This window comes from Mustela erminea, chromosome 5, assembly GCF_009829155.1.
Source record: "Mustela erminea isolate mMusErm1 chromosome 5, mMusErm1.Pri, whole genome shotgun sequence".
NCBI lineage: Eukaryota > Metazoa > Chordata > Mammalia > Carnivora > Mustelidae > Mustela > Mustela erminea.
Window position 1 is genome coordinate 43,400,318 of NC_045618.1, and position 25,803 is coordinate 43,426,120.

A 25,803-nucleotide genomic window follows, 5' to 3' on the forward strand; every position below is an offset into this window, starting at 1 on the left:
CTCCTTGATATATACCCAAATGAGATAAAAACTTATGTCTACACAAAAACCTGCCTATGAATGTTTATAGCAGCTTTAGTCATAAATGCCAAAACTTAGAAGCAACCAAGATGTCTTTCAATAGGTGAATAAACTGGCATATCCAGACATGGGATAGTATTAAGCGATTTTTTAAAATGAGTTATCAAGCACAAAAAGAACATGAGGAAACAAAAAAATATTGCTAAGTGAAAGATGCTTATCTGAAAAAGCTACATACATATGATTCCAATGATATGACATTCTGGGAAAGGCAAAATCTAGGGATGATAAAAAGATCAGTGGTTTCCAGAGGTTCAGAGGGAGGGAGAAAGGGATGAAAAGGTGACACACAGGTGACTTTTTATGATACTGAAACTATACTATAGAACACTGTAATGACAGATGTATTATCCAATTGTCAAACCTATAGAATTTATAACACTAAGAGCAGACATAACAAACAACATCAACACTGGACTTTAGATAATAATAAGGCATCAACCTTAGAACATCAACAGTAAAAAATGTACCACACTATTTCAAGATGTTAATAATAGGGGAAAAATGCAGGGCATATGGGAACTTAAGTATGTTACAGCCAATTTTTCTGGAAACCTAAAACTGCCTAAAAAGTAAGTTTATCTTTAAAAATTACATAACTGATTTATTTTCCCTCAGTACACATCCTCACTGAATGTGTATTAAATGCTCACTGCATCAGAAAAAAGATAACCAAAAAAAAGAAAAAGAAAAAAGATAACCAAGTTCTTTCAGATGAATTTTTAAAAGTCTTTATGAGTAAGGACCAGTCTGACAAAATGTAATAACATATGTAATATTAAAGTAAAAATAAGTTATATCAAGGAACAGAGTGAAGAAATTGAATTTATAGGACTTAAAAATTATTTTCATATTTAGGTTAAAAATACTGTAAAATTCTCAAGTATATAGCCGAAAGAATATATTTCTCATATATACACAAATATATTAATATTATATCAACATTATATTATATACCCTTTATTTTTTTATTATATATTATATTAGGGTATATTATATACCCTTTTTTTTTAAGATTTTATTTATTTATTTGACAGAGATCACAAGTAGGCGGAGGGGGGCGGGGGAAGCAGGCTCCCGCTGAGCAGAGAGCCCGATGCAGGGCTCGATCCCAGGACCCTGGAATCATGACCTGAGCTAAAGGCAGAAGCTTTAACCCACTGAGACACCCAGGCACCCCAGGATGTATACCCTTTATATAATTCTTAATCCATCAGGTGTTACATAAAGTATGTTACATATATGATCTTTTTATTGACTTAATGTTTTACTTCACTAAACATGATTATTGATATTGACGCTATGATGGTTATACATGGGAACATGGTAACCATTCTAACCATCAGTCTCCAAGAAAAGGAGTCTTTTACCAAAGTTAGTGAGATTTAAAAAGTCAAAATAAATAAATTCAAATACTTTTCTTATACAGATACAAGCAGAATCAGAGCAAATAACTGATTCCATCACTATTAAAACATTCTAAATAACCACCCATTAAAGACTATAGACCCATGTCAAATACTGCCTCCTCCATGAATATTTCCTCAAATTTATCTGACCCACTCTTGTCGGCTTTCTCTAATCCAGGCCAGTTTCTTCAGTCTCTACTGCACAAAACATTTTAATTGTTTCTATCTCTGTACTTCCATTGCACGTTTATATACTTCTTTGTAGCATTTCTGTTATCATATTTCATCAAAACAATATATACCAAAAACAAAGAAGCAAACCTCTTTTTTCTCCACCAAATGATGATGAGTACAGTAAGTACAGAGGCATTATCTTAGTCATCTTTCTATCTTAGGGGCTTTTCAATTAGCAGCGAAAAAAAAAACTATTCATAAGTTATGCTGAAAAAAAACTATTCAAAAAATAAAAATTCAGAACAGCTGTTTACTCTCAGTAAACTTGATATTATGAACTCAATGTTTTTTAAAGATTTCTGATGCCCCATCTTCTTTCTTTCATACCTGGTTATCCCAACATATGAAACTTCCTGCTTGTTTTCATTGTTAACCAGGGAAAGCCCAAGACTGTGGAGAGAAAAGGTTATTTCATGATCGGCCTGCTCCATTTCTTCTGCCTGCAGTGCTTTGGAAACCAAGGCAACATCATCAGTGAAAAGCAACACTCTCTGGCGTCCATCTAGGAATGATACCCAGTGTATCTGAGTATTTGCATCATAGGGAAACTGGCCACATTCATCCTGGGGAAAAGAAAGACTATATTAAACCTATAAGCAGTAAGTTTTTATTACATAAAGTTAAACTACAGTATCTGAGAACATTTAGAAAAGTTTAAAAAACATGACTATAAATTGGAAAGCTAACCATCAAAATGACATAAATTAATTAAAGTCATAACATATTTTAACTCACCAATGCTTTCAAACAATAACAAACATTAATAGTGCTTTGTGTTTTTTGTACCCTACATTTGACTGCTCCAAGGGCACTCAGGAGGAACAAGAGTACCCTGCAAGGGCACCTCTGTCCTAAGACACTTATTTGTCTCTAAGACGGAGAGGTTCCTAAGTTTATTAGAAGAGTAACCTCATAAAATAACTTATAACACTGCAAATATTTCTATAAGTCACACCATATAAAACTATGTTTGTACTTAGTGTGTACTGTTTTGTAAAGCCTTCATGGCTGAAGGTCTCATATAGCACTAAAAATATAAGACTTGGTTTAGTCAGTGTTTTTAGAGACTGAAATAATAATTTCCTCCTCATTCTGGGTTACATAAATATAAGAGTTTATTTCAACAAACAGTACAGGGACCTACTATATACTTTTCATTTCATGCTTTCTTGGAAAAAAAGGCAAACAAAGGATTTATCAAGAGAATAGGAACAGTTCAGTTTGGTTGCTGTTTATCATCTGTCTATTGCTTTTTTTTTTTTTAATTGAAGTATGGTTGACACACGATGTTTCATTAGTTTTAGGTGGACAACATAATGATTCAACAACGCTCTACATTATCTATACTCACCACAAGTGTAGCTACCATCTGTCACCATTCAATGCTATTACCGTACCACTGACTATATTCCATATGCTGGACTTGTCAGCTCTGTGACTTACTCATTCCATAACTGGAAGCCGGTATGTTCCACTGCCTTTCACCCATTTTGCTCACCCCCACCTCAATCTCTGGCAACCACAAGTTTGTTCTCTGTATTGATGGGTCTGTTTCTGGTTTTGTTTGTTTGGTTGGTTGGTTGTTGTTTTTTAGATTCCAGTGTTTAAGTGAAATCATACAGGTATTTTTCTTTCTCTGACTTATTTCTCTTAGCATAGTACCCTCAAGGTCCATCCATGTTTTCATAAATGGCATGAACTCATCATTTTTAAGACTGAGTAAATGGAATATTACTTTGTCATAGCACCATATTCTATTTAAAGTTTTTTTTTTAAAGATTTTATTTATTCATTTAACAGAGAGAAATCACAAGTAGACAGAGAGTCAGGCAGAGAGAGAGAGAGGGAAGCAGGCTCCCCGCTGAGCAGAGAGCCCGATGCGGGACTCGATCCCAGGACCCTGACATCATGACCCGAGCTGAAGGCAGCGGCTCAACCCACTGAGCCACCCAGGCGCCCCCTATTTAAAGTTTTTGCTTTGAATTATAGTTGTGCAGAAATTAAAATCAACAACTTTGCTTTCTTTTTACTTGTTTGCCTCCTAAATCCTTACTGCCTCTTCATGCTTTTAACGTTCTGTGTTAGTTTGGTTAAGACATATCTTTTGTAAGTAGCATATATTTAGATACTGTTTTCTAACTTAATCTGAGTTTTGTCTTTTAATAGGAGAATTTAAACCATTTTCATAACTGATGGGAAATTAAACCATCATAATTGATGAGAAGCATGGTTTAATGGAAAAAGTCCATAGACTATGAAGTCAGATAGACCTGGTTTTGAATTTTATTTTATTTATTTTACTTTTTATTTTTAAATATTTTATTTATTTATTTGACAGACAGAGATCACAAGTAGGCAGAGAAGCAGGCAGAGAGAGAGGGGGAAGCAGGCTCCCCGCTAAGCAGAGAGCCAGATGCAGGGCTCTATCCCAGGACCCTGGAATCATGACCTGAGCCGAAGGCAGAGGCTTTAACCCATTGAGCCACCCAGGCGCCCCCTGGTTTTGAATTTTAACCAGCAGTTCTGAATTCCCATCATAAGAATTAGTGATAATATGCAGAAATCATTAACACAGGAGACAGATGCAATAAAATGTACTTGCCACTTGTTACATACTTCCTTAAGTCTCCTTCCTTTACTCTAAGAGCAAAATTGTCTTTATTTTCATTTTCTCAATTGCTTAAAATTTTCTTACCAATGATTTTAATTCTACTAATTAATAGATTTTAAAAAAAAACAAAAACTTTAATCTGTACTTCTGTAATTAGAATTTAAGATTAAATGGTATATTTATGGTATGAACAGAATATACTGTTTCCTTACTCTACTTCTACTTCATTGGGGTGTGTCTTTTTATTTCACCATGCATTCTTCTATTTCATAGCTGTTACAGCTTTGTAACTTAGTTGAGGATGCAAGACATAAACTTGGAAAATTTCTTGTGGTCCTTCTATAGTAAAAGAAGTTTCAGGGGTATAATCACCTTCTGATTCTACAGGATAATTCCACATTTTTCTCCTGAGCTATTTTTTTTTTTTCATAAGCCCTGTGTTGCTTTTTTTTTTTTTTTTTTTTTTTTTTTTTTGCCCTGTTCATTCACACTTAATAAAGAAAGATCTGTACAGACCTAATATTTGTCAATAATGTATGGATTTTCTTTGAACTCCCTCACCATGTCCACCTGGGCCTAAGTGGAACTCTGTTTTCAAATCGACTTAGCAAACAAGGGAATGAGCAACTGCCTTGCTTCTAGCTCAGTTTCCAGAATCTGGCAGATTAGCTGCTAACTGAGGCACAATTCTCTACTTTTCCTATTGCCTGGCTCCCTGGTTCTCCAACACCAAATAGAAAAGAAACATTAAAAACCACAATCACCACATACACTATTCCCAGATTCTTCCTCAATCTGCCTCAGTATACACATCTGAATATCCTCCTCCAGGAGTTCTTTCCCACTTTCTCTATAGTGTCTATATACTCTCACTGGGTGTTGTAGTTACTGAGTAGCATTAAATGTGACAAGAGGGAAACAATACAGCACAGTCAGAGACCTCTGCTAGAGCTCCCATGTCTCTGAGCCAAGAGCTAAGAGGATCAGGGAATTTAAGCCTCTGTACCATTTACAAAACTTGGAGTTTTGGTCTTGTAAAAAGTAAAGCACAAGCAAGGCAGTATAGCTCCATCAAATTGTTATGGTGAAAATTATTCCAAGAATCTCGTAACAGAGGAATTATTTGATTTTTAAAAGTGGGTTAAGTCTCTTTTATGGGTATTTCAGAGGGAATAGAGGACAGGATAATTCAGCCACTATTGACTTTTTAAAGCAAAAGTCAATAAAGTTTTTTTTAACAACTGGCATTATCAGACAGCAGAACAGGACACACTGTATGAACTTTTCATAACAGAATATATTTCTATAGAAACAAAAGATCTATATTACTAACATAGGAGCAATTCCTACACTAGAGAAAGGCTGGTAGGTGAATCCTTAAGACCTTCCCAAAGTTTAAGAGTCTAAGAATAACATACTTGATTAAATTAGCTACCTAAATATTATTTTAATAAATTATTACATTAAATTGCTTCTGTGGGTTAATTTGCATACTATCCAATTCCTTTAATTAAAATATATGGTCTTCATTGGGAAAATATGCCTAAAAACCTCACAGCCAACAGTGGCATGCATATGTTCAAAATAAAGTTGTTTTTACTTAGCTTTAAAATTCCTTTCTTTAAAAAAAAAAAGGTATATATAAAAAGATACTTCACTGGTCTTTACTCGGACATGATAAAGCAGGCCTGTTTTTTAAACTGTAAAGAAATTATTTTGACTAATCTAAAATACTGATATGAACTACTTGCAATCTAAACTCCAAAACCAACCTATTTTGAAAATACTTCCAATTCATTTTTAGTTGAATAAGGACAAACATGATGGTGAGAAGCTGGCCTGTCTGCTTCCTTCGCCACCAGGCCCCTCTTACAGTACTCATTCACATCACATGATACCTTTAACAGACTGTGTTCTCCGGTATTTGCTGCGTATGTCCAGGTAAGTTTTCTGGTACCAGTAGGATCTGCCCAGGCAAAAAGTCGAGCTTCTCCTGGCACCAAGTGCACCTCCTCCTGTGACCCACTGAAACACAACCACCAGAGGAAAGATGAAAGCAGCCAGGCCCTCAGTAACCGAGACCTGTGGTTTACAGAGGAGTGGACTGGCACAAAAATCTTCAAAAATTGCCTTTTTTACTAAACGGAACTCTGCCTAAAAATAAGTACCCTAAAATGTCCAATAAACTAACAGCTTAAAGCTTGAGGGATGGGAATATTGCCTTTCTGAAGTTGCAGTGTGCTCCAGACTGATGCAGGCCATGGAATCTATTAAAGTAAACAAATTGGCACATCAGGGCTCACCTGCAGAAAAAGCTATAAACAATAAATCCTTTAGCACAGTAGAACTTTAAGCACTCAGTGCTTAAATTTAAGTTTATGAATCAAATGCAATAGATAAGAAACATGAGTCTTGGAGAAAATAAAAAATTAGGTCCACACTGTTGCTACTCAAACTGTGATCTATGGAGAAACAGCAGTCTTACCTGAAGCTTGCTGGAAGCACAAAATCCTGGGCCTTGCCTAAAACCTACTCAATCAGAACCTGCATTTTAACAAGATTTCTGGGAGTTTCAAATAATTAAAGTTTAAGAAGTATTAGTTTATATTACAAAAAACTTTCCAGGGAACAACAATAACAAAAGGAACCCAATTAGGTTTCAATCCCATTCTCTAATTTTAAATCTCCGAGTGGATTCCAGTCAGGAGAATTAAGAACAGGTAAATCTACAAGGCATTATTTTACATAAAAAAAATTCTGTATGTAAAAATAACCGTAGGTATATATAAGATTTTACACTTATATAAAATAATGCCTTGCAGATTGATAATAGTAATTCTTGGCAAATATGTAGTATGTATTTTAAGGGTTTAAAACTGTTATGTCCTTAAACGGTATCATCCAAGTCAAATGACAGCACAAGCAAGAACAACAAAATTCCTATCATTCCATATTTATATTCAACACCACTACCTATTCATTGTCCTCTCACTGAATCTTCTACTGCCTCTCCTAAGGCAGGGGACGGGGAGGCAGAAACAGCTTGATAAAGATTTATAGGGAGAGGTTCACGGAACATTTGCAACTTACGAAAGAATGATAATGCTTCAACAGCTAAACAGGTTCACAGTTCCAATTCTGAAATTTTAAAAGCTCCAAAAGTCCAAAAATTTTTCTATTAGTTTGGTATCAAACATTTGGCTAAAAAAACCTAATCTGAACTGCTGTGAGATGGTTAATAGTTTTGACTTATCCCACTTCATATGAATATTTATAAGTTTTGCTTCAGGAATATTAATGTACTGGAATATAGAAAACTGTCCCAAAACCTGCTGAGGGTATTAAAATAAACAGCATGTGTTCCGTGTTACCATACTAAAACCAGAAAACACATGAAATGGGAAACACATTTCCCATAGAAAGGACTGTGGGCCTTTCTATGGGACCTCAAAGAAAAACACATAGAAAGGACTGTGGGCCAGTAAAAAGCAAATGAGATTTCCCATGCACCTTGTTTTTCATACCTCTGTTTGTATGTGAGGACATCCTGTGATGTGTGGTTTATTACTAGGGCAGGTGCAGATCCCTCGTGGTAATCAGAAAAGGTTATGACAGTTGAGTGTTCAGCAGTGTTTACATCCACCAAGATACCCCCATTCTATTGCAGAAAAAAAAAATCTGTTTGAGGCATTGGCTTCACTTGCAGGGACATTTGGAATTTCAATCAGTTATGTAGACACAAAAAGTCTGTTTTCTTAAGTTGTTACTGAAAAGCACACTGGCTCTGATCTCTTACAAATACATGCATAGCACCGTACAAATATATATATTAGCACCTTCAAATGATTACTGGTAGATTTTTTTTCCAGTTGAATTTTTTTTAATTTAAATTCAATTAGTAGTAGATTTTATAGCATGTTTTAATAAAATATTTTAAAGCGGATTTTTAAAACTGAAGACATTACATTTTAAAACATGAAATCATAATAAGAAATTAAACTAAATTAAATTAAATTAAAAACCATGAAAACATACCAGCTCTTCTAAGCTCAGTAAAGTGCCATTATCCTGTCGGTTATAAAAAAATGGTTTGGAGGATCCTTCATGGCCCACCACTCTCACACAAAGTTTGCCTGACAAATTTTCGGGCCAAAAGGGAAGGCACTGAAAAAGTAAAAGTTAATATAAGTCTTAAAACAATATTGGGGTATCAGTAAGACAATGGCTAATTAAGTTTTCAATTCTAAATCTGATCATGATACAATTATTACTAAGTTTCTTAAAATATTTCCTCCACATCTCATGTTAAGATTATTAATAACACAAGGCCTATTTATGAAACCAAAGAAACTCCATCAGAAGAACACAGATCTATTAGTTTGTATGCACTTACGGAATAACTGTAATATGAGAAACTAAAGAGCTTACTGATTAAGAATGCCTCAAATGTCCTGAATACTTAAAACCTATAATCTTAAAACATCTGCTTTTGTGCATATCCCATTATAATTCCATAATGCACTATGAATTCTTTCAGTGTTATCTTAGCCTAGAAAAACTAGAAAGACAATTGAAGGCAGAGAAGAGAATAGTACAGACCTTGCTGGAAGTCCTAAAATTACCTTCCTAACCGTTTGATTTTAATCAAAGCATATACCTCTCTGAGCCTTATCTGTAAAACTGAGGTTTTACTTCCTAATAAAATACAAAATGTCCCTCTGTTATACAATACTAGGTAAATCCTATCTCTGAATGAAAATGTTACTATTATCAAACCCACATCAATGATAATGAGCATGTATATGTTTGAGAGATCTTTTTATTTAACACATAATATATTATTTGTTTCAGGGGTACAGGTCTGTGACTCATCAGTCTCACACAATTCACAGCACTCACCATAGCACATAACCTCCCCAGTGTCCATAACCCTGTCACTCTATCCCTCCCCCATGACCCCCCAGCAACCTTCAGTTTGTTTCCTGAGATTAAGAGTCAACAGAGATCATTCTAAGTGCCTTGGAAAGTCCATGCCTCTCAGAGCTCGAAATTTATATAACTGGAATCATTCCTCTTAATCTCTTGCTAAGTTTATACACACACACACACACACACGCGCACACACACACACACACACGCACACACACACAATTTTGTTTTTGAGGTATACAGAAGAATGGTTCTTTAAGCTCAGCTGGTTTGGTTGAAAACGCAGGCAAATTCAAGGAGGAACGCTCATCTTTGCACCTATCCTCTTCCCCTCACTCTCTTCACTCCTAAAATCTTATTGAACCTGCAGTGTTTAGCTCAAATGCCATCTCTTCTATGAAACACTCCCTTTTTAATCTTGGCCACAATAATGGTGACTTCCAATGACTGTACTGACTTTAGGGAAGTATGAGATTCAATTTCCTTCTCAGTAAAGTGAGGGGGTTGATTTTAGGAAATTTTCAAGGAAACTTTCAGATAATCTATTCAGAAATTCTAAAACCACCTATAACTTTGCATGTATTTTCTTCCATGTATTAATTTATATGCGTCTTAAGCCCTCCAGCGAGATTACATGCTTCTTGAATGCAGAGACATTATCCTGACTACTGAGATAATTCATAGTACATTATCCTTATCTTCATTTCACAATACACAACCATACGTTCTATACATATAGGAAAAACTAAAGACTGGGTGTTAGCCTTCTAGACTGGCTGCTGATAAATATTACCAGTACTTTTCTTCTTTTTTAAACATGTGTTTACAGTGCAAAAGCAAAGCCAAGGTTTTCTATCATATTTTAATACAAAAATATGATAGCAAAATGAGTATAACAAAGAAGAATATGTGATTCTTATTTATATGGCCATATTTATTCATACATTTTAGGAGCCAGTTGTAGTAAAAGAAAATTTTACCTCTGAAGAAGCAATATAGTTCCACTTATTAGTGGGCATTGAGCCATCTGCTGCAATTTCACCAACTTCTAGTTCAAATGATGACTTGTTTGCCATGGTGCAAAAGGGAGTCAGAGTAACTATTCGTGTAAGATTAAAACTGCTCATTTTGATGCTAACACCAACCTGTATGAGGAAAAAAACAAGTGTATAATTTCTCCGTACTTTATACAGTTTCTTTTTTTTTTTCTTTTGGGCTATTTTAATTTTTTATTTCTTATAAACATATATTTTTATCCCCAGGGGTACAGGTCTGTGAATCACCAGGTTTACACACTTCACAGCACTCACCAAAGCACATACCCTCCCCAATGTCCATAATCCCACCCCCTTCTCCCAACCTCCCTCCCCCCAGCAACCCTCAGTTTGTTTTGTGAGATTAAGAGTCACTTATGGTTTGTCTCCCTCCCAATTCCATCTTATTTCATTGATTCTTCTTCTACCCACTTAAGCCCCCATGTTGCATCACCACTTCCTCATATCAGGGAGATCATATGATAGTTGTCTTTCTCCGCTTGACTTATTTCGCTAAGCATGATACGCTCTAGTTCCATCCATGTTGTCGCAAATGGCAAGATTTCATTTCTTTTGATGGCTGCATAGTATTCCATTGTGTATATATACCACATCTTCTTGATCCATTCATCTGTTGATGGACATCTAGGTTCTTTCCATAGTTTGGCTATTGTGGACATTGCTGCTATAAACATTCGGGTGCACGTGCCCCTTTGGATCACTACGTTTGTATCTTTAGGGTAAATACCCAGTAGTGCAATTGCTGGGTCATAGGGCAGTTCTATTTTCAACATTTTGAGGAACCTCCATGCTGTTTTCCAGAGTGGCTGCACCAGCTTGCATTCCTACCAACAGTGTAGGAGGGTTCCCCTTTCTCCGCAACCTCGCCAGCATCTGTCATTTCCTGACTTGTTGATTTTAGCCATTCTGACTAGTGTGAGGTGATATCTCATTGTGGTTTTGATTTGTATTTCCCTGATGCCCAGTGATATGGAGCACTTTTTCATGTGTCTGTTGGCCATCTGGATGTCTTTTTGGCAGAAATATCTGTTCATGTCCTCTGCCCATTTCTTGATTGGATTATTTGTTCTTTGGGTATTGAGTTTGCTAAGATCTTTATAGATTTTGGACACTAGTCCTTTATCTGATATGTCGTTTGCAAATATCTTCTCCCATTCTGTCAGTTGTCTTTTGATTTTATTAACTGTTTCCTTTGCTGTGCAAAAGCTTTTGATCTTGATGAAATCCCAATAGTTCATTTTTGCCCTTGCTTCCCTTGCCTATGGCGATGTTCCTAGGAAGATGTTGCTGCGGCTGAGGTCGAAGAGGTTGCTGCCTGTGTTCTCCTCAAGGATTTTGATGGATTCCTTTCGCACATTGAGGTCCTTCATCCATTTTGAGTCTATTTTTGTGTGTGGTGTAAGGAAATGGTCCAATTTCATTTTTCTGCATGTGGCTGTCCAATTTTCCCAGCACCATTTATTGAAGAGGCTGTCTTTTTTCCATTGGACATTCTTTCCTGCTTTGTCGAAGATTAGTTGACCATAGAGTTGAGGGTCTATTTCTGGGCTCTCTATTCTGTTCCATTGATCTATGTGTCTGTTTTTGTGCCAGTACCATGCTGTCTTGATGATGACAGCTTTGTAATAGAGCTTGAAGTCCGGAATTGTGATGCCACCAACGTTGGCTTTCTTTTTCAATATTCCTTTGGCTATTCGAGGTCTTTTCTGGTTCCATATAAATTTTAGAATTATTTGTTCCATTTCTTTGAAAAAGATGGATGGTACTTTGATAGGAATTGCATTAAATGTGTAGATTGCTTTAGGTAGCATAGACATTTTCACAATATTTATTCTTCCAATCCAGGAGCATGGAACATTTTTCTATTTCTTTGTGTCTTCCTCAATTTCTTTCATGAGTACTTTATAGTTTTCTGAGTATAGATTCTGTGCCTCTTTGGTTAGGTTTATTCCTAGGTATCTTATGGTTTTGGGTGCAATTGTAAATGGGATTGACTCCTTAATTTCTCTTTCTTCTGTCTTGCTGTTGGTGTAGAGAAATGCAACTGATTTCTGTGCATTGATTTTATATCCTGACACTTTACTGAATTCCTGTATAAGTTCTAGCAGTTTGGGAGTGGAGTCTTTTGGGTTTTCCACATATAGTATCATATCATCTGCGAAGAGTGATAATTTGACTTCTTCTTTGCCGATTTGGATGCCTTTAATTTCCTTTTGTTGTCTGACTGCTGAGGCTAGGACCTCTAGTACTATGTTGAATAGCAGTGGTGATAATGGACATCCCTGCCGTGTTCCTGACCTTAGCGGAAAAGCTTTCAGTTTTTCTCCATTGAGAATGATATTTGCGGTGGGTTTTTCATAGATGGCTTTGATGATATTGAGGTATGTGCCCTCTATCCCTACACTTTGAAGAGTTTTGATCAGGAAGGGATGCTGTACTTTGTCAAATGCTTTTTCAGCATCTATTGAGAGTATCATATGGTTCTTGTTCTTTCTTTTATTGATGTGTTGTATCACATTGACTGATTTGCGGATGTTGAACCAACCTTGCAGCCCTGGAATAAATCCCACTTGGTCGTGGTGAATAATCCTTTTAATGTACTGTTGAATCCTATTGGCTAGTATTTTGTTGAGTATTTTCGCATCTGTGTTCATCAAGGATATTGGTCTATAGCTCTCTTTTTTGATGGGATCCTTGTCTGGTTTTGGGATCAAAGTGATGCTGGCCTCATAAAATGAGTTTGGAAGTTTTCCTTCCATTTCTATTTTTTGGAACAGTTTCAGGAGAAAAGGAATTAGTTCTTCTTTAAATGTTTGGTAGAATTCCCCAGGGAAGCCGTCTGGCCCTGGGCTTTTGTTTGTTTGGAGATTTTTAATGACTGTTTCAATCTCCTTACTGGTTATGGGTCTGTTCAGGCTTTCTATTTCTTCCTGGTTCAGTTGTGGTAGTTTATATGTTTCTAGGAATGCATCCATTTCTTCCAGATTGTCAAATTTGTTGGCGTAGAGTTGCTCATAGTATGTTCTTATAATAGTTTATATTTCTTTGGTGTTAGTTGTGATCTCTCCTCTTTCATTCATGATTTTATTTATTTGGGTCCTTTCTCTTTTCTTTTTGATAAGTCGGGCCAGGGGGTTATCAATTTTATTAATTCTTTCAAAGAACCAGCTCCTAGTTTCTTTGATTTGTTTTATTGTTTTTTTGGTTTCTATTTCATTGATTTCTTCTCTGATCTTTATGATTTCTCTTCTCCTGCTGGGCTTAGGGTTTCTTTCTTGTTCTTTCTCCAGCTCCTTTAGGTGTAGGGTTAGGTTGTGTACCTGAGACCTTTCTTGTTTCTTGAGAAAGGCTTGTACTGCTATATATTTTCCTCTCAGGACTGCCTTTGTTGTGTCCCACAGATTTTGAACCGTTGTATTTTCATTATCATTTGTTTCCATGATTTTTTTCAATTCTTCTTTAATTTCCCGGTTGACCCATTCATTCTTTAGAAGGATGCTGTTTAGTCTCCATGTATTTGGGTTCTTTCCAAACTTCCTTTTGTGGTTGAGTTCTAGCTTTAGAGCATTGTGGTCTGAAAATATGCAGGGAATGATCCCAATCTTTTGATACCGATTGAGTCCTGATTTAGGACCGAGGATGTCATCTATTCTGGAGAATGTTCCATGTGCACTAGAGAAGAATGTGTATTCTGTTGCTTTGGGATGAAATGTTTTGAATATATCTGTGATGTCCATCTGGTCCACTGTGTCGTTTAAAGCCTTTATTTCCTTGCTGATCTTTTGCTTGGATGATCTGTCCATTTCAGTGAGGGGAGTGTTAAAGTCCCCTACTATTATTGTATTATTGTTGATGTGTTTCTTTGATTTTGTTATTAATTGGTTTATATAGTTGGCTGCTCCCACATTGGGGGCATAGATATTTAAAACTGTTAAGTCTTCTTGTTGGACAGACCCTTTGAGTATGATATAGTGTCCTTCCTCATCTCTTATTATAGTCTTTGGCTTAAAATCTAATTGATCTGATATAAGGATTGCCACTCCTGCTTTCTTCTGATGTCCATTAGCATGGTAAATTCTTTTCCACCCCCTCACTTTAAATCTGGAGGTGTCTTCGGGCTTAAAATGAGTTTCTTGGAGGCAACATATAGATGGGTTTTGCTTTTTTATCCATTCTGATACCCAGTGTCTTTTGACAGGGGCATTTAGCCCATTAACATTCAGGGTAACTATTGAGAGATATGAATTTAGTGCCATTGTATTGCCTGTAAGGTGACTGTTACTGTATATGGTCTCTGTTCCTTTCTGATCTACCACTTGTAGGCTCTCTCTTTGCTTAGAGGACCCCTTTCAATATTTCCTGTAGAGCTGGTTTGGTGTTTGCAAATTCTTTCAGTTTTTGTTTGTCCTGGAAGCTTTTAATCTCTCCTTCTATTTTCAATGATAGCCTAGCTGGATATAGTATTCTTGGCTGCATGTTTTTCTCATTTAGTGCTCTGAAAATATCATGCCAGCTCTTTCTGGCCTGCCAGGTCTCTGTGGATAAGTCAGCTGCCAATCTAATATTTTTACCATTGTATGTTACAGACTTCTTTTCCCGGGCTGCTTTCAGGATTTTCTCTTTGTCACTGAGACTTGTGAATTTTACTATTAGGTGACGGGGTGTGGGCCTATTCTTATTGATTTTGAGGGGCGTTCTCTGAACCTCCTGAATTTTGATGCTCGTTCCCTTTGCCATATTGGGGAAATTCTCCCCAATAATTCTCTCCAGTATACCTTCTGCTCCCCTCTCTCTTTCTTCTTCTTCTGGAATCCCAATTATTCTAATGTTGTTTCGTCTTATGGTGTCACTTATCTCTCGAATTCTCCCCTCGTGGTCCAGTAGCTGTTTGTCCCTCTTTTGCTCAGCTTCTTTATTCTCTGTCATTTGGTCTTCTATATCACTAATTCTTTCTTCTGCCTCATTTATCCTAGCAGTGAGAGCCTCCATTTTTTATTGCACCTCATTAATAGCTTTTTTGATTTCAACTTGGTTCGATTTTAGTTCTTTTATTTCTCCAGAAAGGGCTTTTATATCTCCCGAGAGGGTTTCTCTAATATCTTCCATGCCTTTTTCGAGCCCGGCTAGAACCTTGAGAATTGTCATTCTGAACTCTAGATCTGACATATTACCAATATCTGTATTGATTAGGTCCCTAGCCTTCGGTACTGCCTCTTGTTCCTTTTTTTGTGGTGAATTTTTCCATCTTGTCATTTTGTCCAGATAAGGGTATATGAAGGAGCAAGTAAAATACTAAAAGGGTGGCAACAACCCCAGGAAAATATGCTTTAACCAAATCAGAAGAGATCCCAAATCGTGAGGGGGGAGAAAGGGGATAAAAAGAGGTTCAAAAAGGAAGAAAGAGAAAAAAAGAGAAAAAAAAAAAAAGAAAAGAAAAGAATTTAAAAAAAAGAAAACGAATAAAGAAAAATATAAAAAAGAAAAAATATATATATTAGATAAACTAGTTTAAAAACGTTAAAAAAGAAAAGGGTAAAAATTAAAAAAAAAAAATTTTACCCGAAGACAAGAAAAAAGAAAAAAAAATGAAAAAGAAAAAAATTAAATTAACTGCAAGACTAAAAAAAAAATCACAGGGAGATAGCCATGAGTTCTGTGCTTTGCTTTCTCCTCCTCTGGAATTCTGCTGCTCTCCTTGGTATTGAAACCGCACTCCTTGGTAGGTGAACTTGGTCTCGGCTGGATTTCTTGATGATCTTCTGGGGGAGGGGCCTGTTGTAGTGATTCTCAAGTGTCTTTGCCCCAGGCGGAATTGCACCGCCCTTACCAGGGGCTGGGATGAGTAATCCGCTCGGGTTTTCTTTCAGGAGCTTTTGTTCCCTGAGCGCTTTCCATAGAGTTCCGGAGGACGGGAATATAAATGGCGGCCTCCTGGTCTCCGGCCCGGAGGAGCCGAGAGCCCGGGGCCCCACTCCTCAGTGCGCCCTCAGAGAACAGCGCCCAGTCACTCCCGTCTGCCTGACCTCCGGCCGCGCTCCGAGCTCACCGAGCCTGCGACCGGTTCAAGGTAACACCGAGCTGTGAGCTTACTGTCGGCTCTGTCTCTGTAGCCGGCTTTCCCGTTCCAATACCCGCAAGCTCTGCGACACTCAGACACCCCTGATCCTTCTGTGACCCTGCGGGACCTGAGGCCACACTGACCCCGCGTGGGCTTCGCCCCGGTTTAGCCTCTGGAGCGATGTCCCTCAGTGGAACAGACTTTTAAAGGTTTTTTTTTTTTTTTTTTTTTTTTTTTTTTTTTGTCAGAGAGAGAGAGCGAGCGAGAGCGAGCACAGGCAGACAGAGTGGAAGGCAGAGTCAGAGGGAGAAGCAGGCTCCCCGCGGAGCAAGGAGCCCGATGCGGGACTCGATCCCAGGACGCTGGGATCATGACCTGAGCCGAAGGCAGCTGCTTAACCAACTGAGCCACCCAGGGGTCCCGGAACAGACTTCTAAAAGTCCCGATTTTGTGCTCCGTTGCTCCGCCGCTTGCCGGGAGCCAGCCCCTCCCCCCGGGGTCTATCTTCCCGTCGCTTTGGATTCACGTCTCCGCCAGTCCTACCTTTTAGAAAGTGGTTTTCTGTTTCCAGAATTGTTGTTCTTCTTCTCTTTGATCTGCCAATGGATTTGTAGGTGTTTGCAGTCTTTAGATAAGCTATCTAGCTGATCTCCTGCTAGCTGAAATAGTCTCAACCTGTTACTTCTCCGCCATCTTGACTCCTCTCTATACAGTTTCTTTGATATGTACATACATATACCCCATTCATACATGAATTTCTTAAGATATTTTAAAATAATACTTGTTAAAATAAAGTAACAAATATAAGCCATATTCAACTACTGCTTATCTTTTTCACTAAAAAAAATTTTTGGTTCCTTAATTTGATTCCCTCAGAAATCAATTCAAGAAACACCAAGAGGTAATCTAACTAATGATGACATAATATTTATTTTATTTATATTCTTTATTTTTTAACATTTCAAACATAAATTCTTTTATAATTAGTGAAGAGGCTCAGTTCCGCTGCTTTATTATCTCTGTTAATGAACTAATATGAAAATTTCAAAGTGGCAATAAAACAGGTCCACTGGCATCAGATTATTTAAATTTTCACAATCAAATTTAATATTTAAGAAACATTTGGCAGAGAATAATATGGAATGAGGATTCCACTTACTGTCTTAAACTTTTATAAATTCAGGTTTTATCCTCATACCAGTGGCCAGAGAAAATTATAGATATAACAGTCCTTTACACGATACTTTGAACTCAAATTTCTGAACCCCTTAGATCTAGCTAGTTTAGTGAAACAAAGAAAATGTGAATGAAATCAGAGGTAAATAAGCAAGCAGAATCTTACCAGGTACTCCATATTGTTGGCAGGACACTTCACACACCCATAACTTCCCACTGTATCCAATGAAAATCCACTGGACCAGGCACTAGTTGAAATTTTCAGTTGTACCTACACCAGAACACACAACCATCATATAAGAAACCTAAAAGACTACATTAATATTTTATTTGAGGGAAAGTTGTTAGATCACTAGAAATTTATTTAGTATCATGGGACACAAAAAAATAATCAAAGCCATATGGCCAATGGGTCACAGAACCACAGATATTCTAGAAGCCAATAAAATAAAACCAGAGTTCCAATCTTTCCATTCACCTGTGCAATGAGTTTAGTGAATTTAAAGATGTATACCAATGAGATCCTCTGTTGTTTAAAAAAAACACAAAAAACCACCATAATGTAAACTGGTATTTTCCAGTGTTACACTTAAGATATTGAGCTAACAAATTCTTAAAGTTCTAAAACACAGAGAATTGATGCCTTTAACATTATTCAGCAAATGTTAAATGAAAAGCATCATGATCAGCAGAATGGAAGACAACAGGACACCACTCCTGTCTTTAATGAGCTCCAACTAAACAGGGAGATGGAAAACACTACTAGTAATTATGATGCAAGACTCAGTGTGACTAATGGCTACACAAGTGGTACAAAATGCTATGAAGGTGAGAAGGTAAAAAGTTTACTTCTAGCTATGAGATCTAGATAAAGTTTTATAGAAGAGATCTAAGTGTGCTCCTCCATCTACCCAGACCTACTGACTGAAATAGAGGTACAACCCAGAAATATGTTTGAAAAGCCCTCTAGGTGATTCTAATGCAAACGGATATTTGAGAACCACTGCTCTAAGAGGACATGGATGCAATATCTAGCTCCACTTTAGACAGCTTGAAATCCCTTCACACATGTCATGCCTGAGCACAATGATAGTCAAAGGATGAACAGCAGGTAACCAGAAAAGATATGGCAGACAGGGAAAACATGGGGGAAGAGGCATTCTAGCAGAGGATGCAGCACAGACAGAGGCCTAGCAGTAAATTGGGACAGTGTGTGTTAAGCAATTCCAAGATAGGAATCTACAAAGGAAAAAAGGGACCAGACCACAAAAGACAAGGCTTAGGCAATAGGTTCCCTCTTGGAGGCCTGGCTTAGTGCTTCATACCTAGGTGGGCTCAGTTAATACAAGCCAAATCAACTCTGCTACCTTCTGAAATGCTATTTCATCACTGAAATTCTTAAAGCTCTAAAATACATAAAATCAAGCTTTCTACCTGACACTACTAAAAGAACCGAAGTAATTCTAAAGGCCATGGAGAAAGGGACAATTCAGCTTTGAGAAACTCTTGCTAGTCCTAACAACCCACTAGATTATGTATTCCTGAAAAGTTGCATTGATGTATAATAAATATTTTTATTTATAAAATATATTTTATATCATAAAATATATTTTTTATTATAAAATAAATTTTATTTTATAATAAAAATGGACCTACTTGGACCTACTTCATACCAGTGCCATTTAGCAAACTGGTAAGCATGGATTTAAAGAAGGCTAATGACTCATGAGTTCCTAGATTAGGAATTTATCAATTTTAAATTGGTATATCAACCAAAACATACCTTATTTTTACTAAAAATGTTCTTCTTCTTGAAAGAGAATAAAATAATATCCCTGAAATCAGCTGGATGTTTCACATGAATGTCTTCTGAACAATACTGGAGAACCCGAGAAGTCTTGTTGATTAGCCAGTAGGGACTAAAGACAGATAGCACCATCCGGCTGCCAATTCGTTTGACATGTACTGACAAGTCAATTGACATCATTTCTGCGGAGTCAGAGGAAAAACACACAAGAAAGAATTCGGGAAGAGTATCACATATACGGAAATGTCCGTTCCAGTTTCTGCCCTGATATTTTATCAGAACTAATTCCATTATTTCTCCACTGATTTTTGAATGTAGAACATCTGCGGCACTGCCTTCTGCTAGCTCATGAGTTTCCGCTGTTCCCTAAAAGCAAACAAACAAAAACTAAATTTGCTTAGTGATTTTTTAAAAACCTCTGCAATAGCAATATCCATATTTTATACAAGTGCTAACAACCTACCAGATTCAGATTAACTGACAAGCCTTCAACAAAGTACCATGTTTACAGATTATGAATATCCAATAACCACTAATAACTAAAAAGAAAAGACTGTAACATGGCCAAAGGCAGAAACTGTCTTTTGGTCACCAGTAGGCCAACGGCCATAAGTTTTCAAAAAAAATGTCAGATCTATGCCAAAAATCAAAGAATGGATTCAGGAGTGCTGGCTGTTGTCTGTGTTATTAAATGAGCCTTTCAACTGTCTCGGCTTCAGCTTCATCTGCTCTTCACACACTATGCCTGGTGATTCTTACATAAAAAGAAGAAGGAAAGAGATATCAAACTATTCTGACAAGCTATCTAAGTAAGGCAGAATTATTTTTAAAATGAATAATAGCCACATAATAAAGCAGGCTTTCTTTTCGAAAGCTTCTCTTGAATAAGTACCATTTAGTTCATTTAATTCATTTTCGTCTTTGCATCTCAGGGATGACTCATTGTTAGATAAAGAAAAGACATAATTTAGGTTCCAACACTTCCAGACTTTTGTATTCTAAAATGTTGTGGCATAAGAATATAAAAATATTTATCATACATCAATACTAAGAAATATTCCCCATTATTTCTTAGTCAGACTAATTATTTTAAGTTCAACAGAAACCTGGACCAAATAATCATACTATTAACCTAAAAATAAAAACTTTAAAATTAACTTTAGAATAAAGTAAGATGAAGTATTTCCCCATTGGCTTTTTTCTATCTCTTAGCTAATGGAATTTTACTTAATTAATAGAGATTATTATGGTTTTTAACTCATAGCACATGCAGCAGAGTTCAGTGGAAGGGAGCAAAAGAGTCAAATTGCCTAGGTTCAAATCCTGGTCTACAACTTACTAGTTGTGGGTTCTCAGGCCTGTCACTTAATCCCTCTGTGACTCAGTTTCTTCATCTGTAAAATGGGCCTAATAATAGTACCTACTACTTCAGAAGGTTATTGCAAGGATTAAATGTGTTAATACATGTAAAGCAGCACATGGCACAGTGACTGTCATATACTAAATGCTGTATCAGTTTTTGCTGTTATTAATATTAAAGCATTACAAGTACACTATGGAAAATACTCAACTAAAAACACAGTAAAAAAAAAACTAGAATTCACTCTGCAATAATAAAGGTCAAACAAAATACAAGAGACATACTTCAAGTAAGTATCTTAGAGAATATGGGAGAAGGTTCCGCAAAGTGAGGGTAGGATAAAGATGAATAATATAAGCTGGATCCCAGTCTTCCTCATGGGTACATATATAGCTTAATTCATCAGGCAGAGCAACTGTATTGACAATGAGAGGTAAGAAGTTGACTTCGACTGATGGACACTGCAGCATGCATCTGACTTCCCTGCTCCTGTGAAGTTCTTCCTTCCAAGAAATATAAGTAGTGGATTCTTTGTACTGATTCTCTAAGATACCAGCAGGCTGAATAAATAACTGACACCTAAGGGAAGAGAAGACAGAGTGGGGATAAAAGTTTTTAATCAAAAACTTAAGGAAAGAAAATCGCATTAAATCTTCTTGGTAACACTTATAAGTAAGTACTACGATTCCAATTTTTACAGATGAGAAAAATAAGGCTATGAAAGGTTAAGAAACTTGCCCAAAGTCATATAGCTAACCCAGGAGGAACTTTCTGGGGAAAAAAATATCCACAAACAATCACCAGTCAGAAAAAATAGTCATTTCAAATATAAAGGCAATCTCATAAAGACAGATTTCAGAAAATTCTAAAACACTGAATATACAATAAGAAATTTTCATCTGGTAAATTCAATGATTGAGTAAATCTATTATATATGTCTTAAAACTGGTTTTTACATATCTTTAGATAATGAAAATATAAGGTTATTTTTTCTAGAACATAGATCCCAATTCATAGAATTAAAAATATGTATTATGAACCTTTTAAAACTTAGTATATTCAAAGAAGTATGTACCTATATGAGTCTAAAGGAACATGGAACTCCTCTTCAGGTCTGACTACTCCAATGCGCTCCAATAGCTTAACATTCTTAACAGATTTATAGATGATGAATGCAATAGAGAAATGGTTTTTAATCTGTGAGATAAAAAAGACATACAAGTTGTTTAAAAAGATATAGATGCTTGAGAGAAAAATGTGAGCTGCACACAGTTACTTTCAGATCTAAAAAGTTTCAAACCCAATATTAAAGAAGGTATTTTTATGGACAATTGAAAAATTTGGAGATATTTAAATACTACATATGAGAAACTTGATGTTTAAGTGGCAGTTTAAAATTTCTAGTATATTCATATGCTCTATCCTCTGTGTTCATTGTTCGTGTATAATATATACTAATTTTGAAGAGTTCAGCCATAATATTTTCCCCATTTCATGATTTTTTCAAGGCACCATCTGAAAACAGGAATGATAGCAAAGGAAATATGAGGAAAAGTACTACAACTCTCTTTTCTTAACTATAATGGGATACAGGCTAGAGCTAATAGCAAACTGAGAGCTAACAATTGCCAAAAATGGCAACTTTTCATTTTTTATCTGATGTTCTAAGTAGAAAGAAATGTTCTTTTGATGACCATATAATGAACCCGTAATAATGCACAAAAGAAAAATGGATAAAGCCTCAAAGGTAGAAAAGATTAAGATACTAAAATTTTTTTTCTGGGGAGATCATTCCAATATTCTTTCACACATACTTGAAAAATACTGTCCCAAGTGATATACAAAGAAATGGAACATTATCCTATTTGACAACCAGCTAAAATTATTAATACTCCCATTTCTAAATCTTTAAATAGACAAAAACTTTCATTAATTTTAAACCTAGACCACAACAAAAATGAGCTTTCAAGTAACAAGACTGTTTAATCAGACATTTAATATGAAGACTATTATAAAAGCAAGTTGGATTGGAAATAGCAGCCAGTTCTATAATTTATTTTGCAATAATCAGTAGTGACCTAATGTCTTACTACTTTCCTATATCCAGCTAAATGATTAAATACTTCTTATTTTACTAGGAGGGACACAATTAACTTTAATGCATTACCTGCAGAGGAGAGCGAAGGGTAATTACTTTACTCCCTTCGGTTGCATCAATCTGTACCAAGACTGAGTCAGAATGACTGGCATTGGGATTCCGTACATTATACAGTCGCCTGCCAGATTTGGCAACAGGAACTTTTGCAACTTCTGTATATCCATGAGGTACTAAGGCAGAGCACAAGTGAGAAGCATTCCAAGTAATTTACCTATATTTCTCTAAGACAGAGTACTTTTCAGTAACTTAAAATAATGACAAGACCATTCTTCTTTATGACCAAAACTGATGACTACACAAAATGCTTTTCTAAGACATAGGAACTAACAAAGAAAGGAAACTAAAGAAACTAAAATTAAAAAAAAAGAAGAAGAAGAAGAAACTAGTTGTAAAATTTTTTGACCCAGAAGAGTTTCTTTTGGGGTTTTAAGTTGTATTAAAACCAAGAAACGGGCAGCTGGGTGACTCAGTTAAGCACCTGACTCTTGATTTCCACTCTGCCAGGAGAACTGGGATTGAGCCCTGCTCAGGCTCCATCCTCAGCAGGGAGGTGGCCTGGGATTCTCTCTCTCTCTATCTCTGCCCCTCCTTACCCCCGCCCCCCGCTCCCCCTTTCCTGTACACACACACTCTCCCTCTCTCTCTCAAAATAAATAAATCTTAAAAACAAACAAACAAACAAAAACAAGAAACAGACTCTTAACCCTAGAGAACAAACATGGTTACTAGCTGGAAGAGCGGTGGGGGGATGGTTGAAACAGATGATGGGGATTAAGGACTGCACTTGTTGTGATGAGTATCAGTATATGGAAATGCTGAATCACTATACTGTACACCTGAAACTAGTATTACCCTGTATGTTAACTAATTAGAATTAAAATAAAAACTTTAAAAAATGTATTAAAACAAACAAACAAAAAATCCAGGTTGTTCTTTATTCTTTCAAGTATATAGCAATAACATCTTTTTTTTTTTGCAATGGTGATCATTACTGTCAATATTTTAGGACTTCTGAATACAGTTAATTTTTCTCTCCTCATTGAACACACATTCTTTTTGAAGCACACTACATATTGTATTAAGGGAACAGAAATAATCTGATTTTCTAAGGTAAATTTTTTTTAAAAAGATTTATTTTAGAGAGAGTATGTACACATGGATGTGTTTAATCAGACATTTAAAATGAAGACTATTACAAAAGCAAGTTGGATGTGTGTTAGTGCGGGTAGAAGCAGGAGAGAAAGCATCTCAAGAAGACTCTGAGCTGAGTGCCGAACTGGACGTGGGCTCAATCCCACAACCCAGAGATCATGCTCTAAGGTAATTATTTTAATTTTTTAAAACTTTAGAAGATTGTTATTTATTTGAGAATGCATGAGAGAGACAGAGAGACAATGTGAGAGAGAGAGCAAGAGCTAGTACAAAGGGGGTGGGGCAGAGGGGGAGAAGGAGAAGCAGACTCCCCGGTAAGCAGGGAGCCTGACATGGGGCTCCATCCCAGAACCCCGGAGTATGACCTGACGCAAAGGCAGACACTTAAGAGACAGAGCCCTCCAGGTGATCCTCTAAGGTAATTCTTAATCAAATTTAATTTTCTCAAGTTTAGAGGAAGAAAAGGAGATAAGAGTTTATCAACTATTTGGTTCAATCCTTTAGAAATGTTGTTTCTCATAGTATCTGCAGCAATTTCTTCATATTTTATAAAAAAACGAGGCCCACACCTACAATTCCAAATATACCCTTAAAATAAAATAAATACAGCATACCAAAGGTTAGAGTGAAGAAGGAGCTTTCTTGACGGCTCAATATAGATAATTTTCCTTGACGTGAAGGTTCCATGCTAGCATATTCCAATTCCAAATTCTGACCAGCATCAACATCATAAACACCACTTTTCTCAAGGGAGCCTATTACTCTAAGATTATGATTGGGTTGCACCTTAATGGGAACACCTACAGCATTTTTCACTGTAAAAGGAGCTCTATCTTTTAAAGAGTAGTCAAAAGTAGAAGCAGTGCCCTCCGAAAAACCCTGAAAAGGAACATAATATCACAATAAAATTTTGCAAAATGCAATTTTTTTCCAAAATTAAACAAGCCTATACATTTTTAAGAAATTAATTTTGATGACAAACATTAATAATCCATACATATCTCAATTTAAAATCCCATTTGAAAGATTACAAGCACAAACCAAACATACTTTGGCTAAATTGTTGAAAACATTTAGGCAACTTTTGGATATTGTTATATTCATCGTATCTCCTGAAGAAATATGAACTGCTGTTTGTGGCTCAGGAAGAAAAATAAAATCATCTCCTGGCATTAAACTTCTATCCTGGACTGGATTCTTCTTTACCTATGATGATAAATAAATAACACATTTAAGTTACTAGTTAATTCATAATAAATTTTAAAAACTCTCAAAGAGTTAAATTCTCCTGAACTGGTCACTTTGTATTAAAACTCCTCAAAGGTTTCATTTTCAAAAATAATCAGTTCTTCACTTAGATTTATCACAGATCAGCAATCTTTTGGTATATAATCAGGGCATGGGGTAATGTTTAAAATTGTGTCACAAACACACTCAAAGTCAGCTATGATTTTGTCTCTTGTGCATTCCTCAGAGCAAGTGCTAATGAGGATTCTAAGATGACCCTAAAGTCTAAACTGATCCTTTTTGGAGGTAATATGGAATTCCTTCTACTTTTTACTGTTAACACATATAAATAATATGATAAGCTTTCAACCAGCCATCAAATTCCATCATAGTTTTTGTACTAATAGGGCTGAAAAGCCTTATAAAAAATTATTTGTTAGCCTGTCTGTGTCAGAGACAGGGAAGTCAGAAATATTACTACTTCACTGAGAGGAAACTGGGACACAGATTAGGTGACTTCTCATCCTTAAAATAAGAATCTGATGA

The 25,803-nt window shown here is 36.2% G+C and overlaps 1 protein-coding gene across 4 annotated transcripts in view; it reads right to left on the reverse strand.

Moving 5' to 3' along the window:
* The window catches only part of VPS13C (vacuolar protein sorting 13 homolog C), a 188,236-nt gene that overhangs the window by 32,707 nt on the left and 129,726 nt on the right, over positions 1 to 25,803 (reverse strand). For all 4 annotated transcript variants that reach the window (XM_032342736.1, XM_032342735.1, XM_032342739.1 and 1 more), the window contains 12 exons: positions 25,081 to 25,236; positions 24,645 to 24,909; positions 22,888 to 23,048; positions 21,796 to 21,917; positions 21,005 to 21,299; positions 19,337 to 19,726; positions 17,720 to 17,824; positions 10,245 to 10,409; positions 8,371 to 8,499; positions 7,860 to 7,993; positions 6,234 to 6,360; positions 2,052 to 2,287 (listed from right to left, as the gene is read on the reverse strand). In XM_032342736.1, the coding sequence (XP_032198627.1) occupies positions 2,052 to 2,287; positions 6,234 to 6,360; positions 7,860 to 7,993; positions 8,371 to 8,499; positions 10,245 to 10,409; positions 17,720 to 17,824; positions 19,337 to 19,726; positions 21,005 to 21,299; positions 21,796 to 21,917; positions 22,888 to 23,048; positions 24,645 to 24,909; positions 25,081 to 25,236 (2,285 nt within the window). The remainder of the gene's footprint in view (positions 1 to 2,051; positions 2,288 to 6,233; positions 6,361 to 7,859; positions 7,994 to 8,370; positions 8,500 to 10,244; positions 10,410 to 17,719; positions 17,825 to 19,336; positions 19,727 to 21,004; positions 21,300 to 21,795; positions 21,918 to 22,887; positions 23,049 to 24,644; positions 24,910 to 25,080; positions 25,237 to 25,803) is intronic.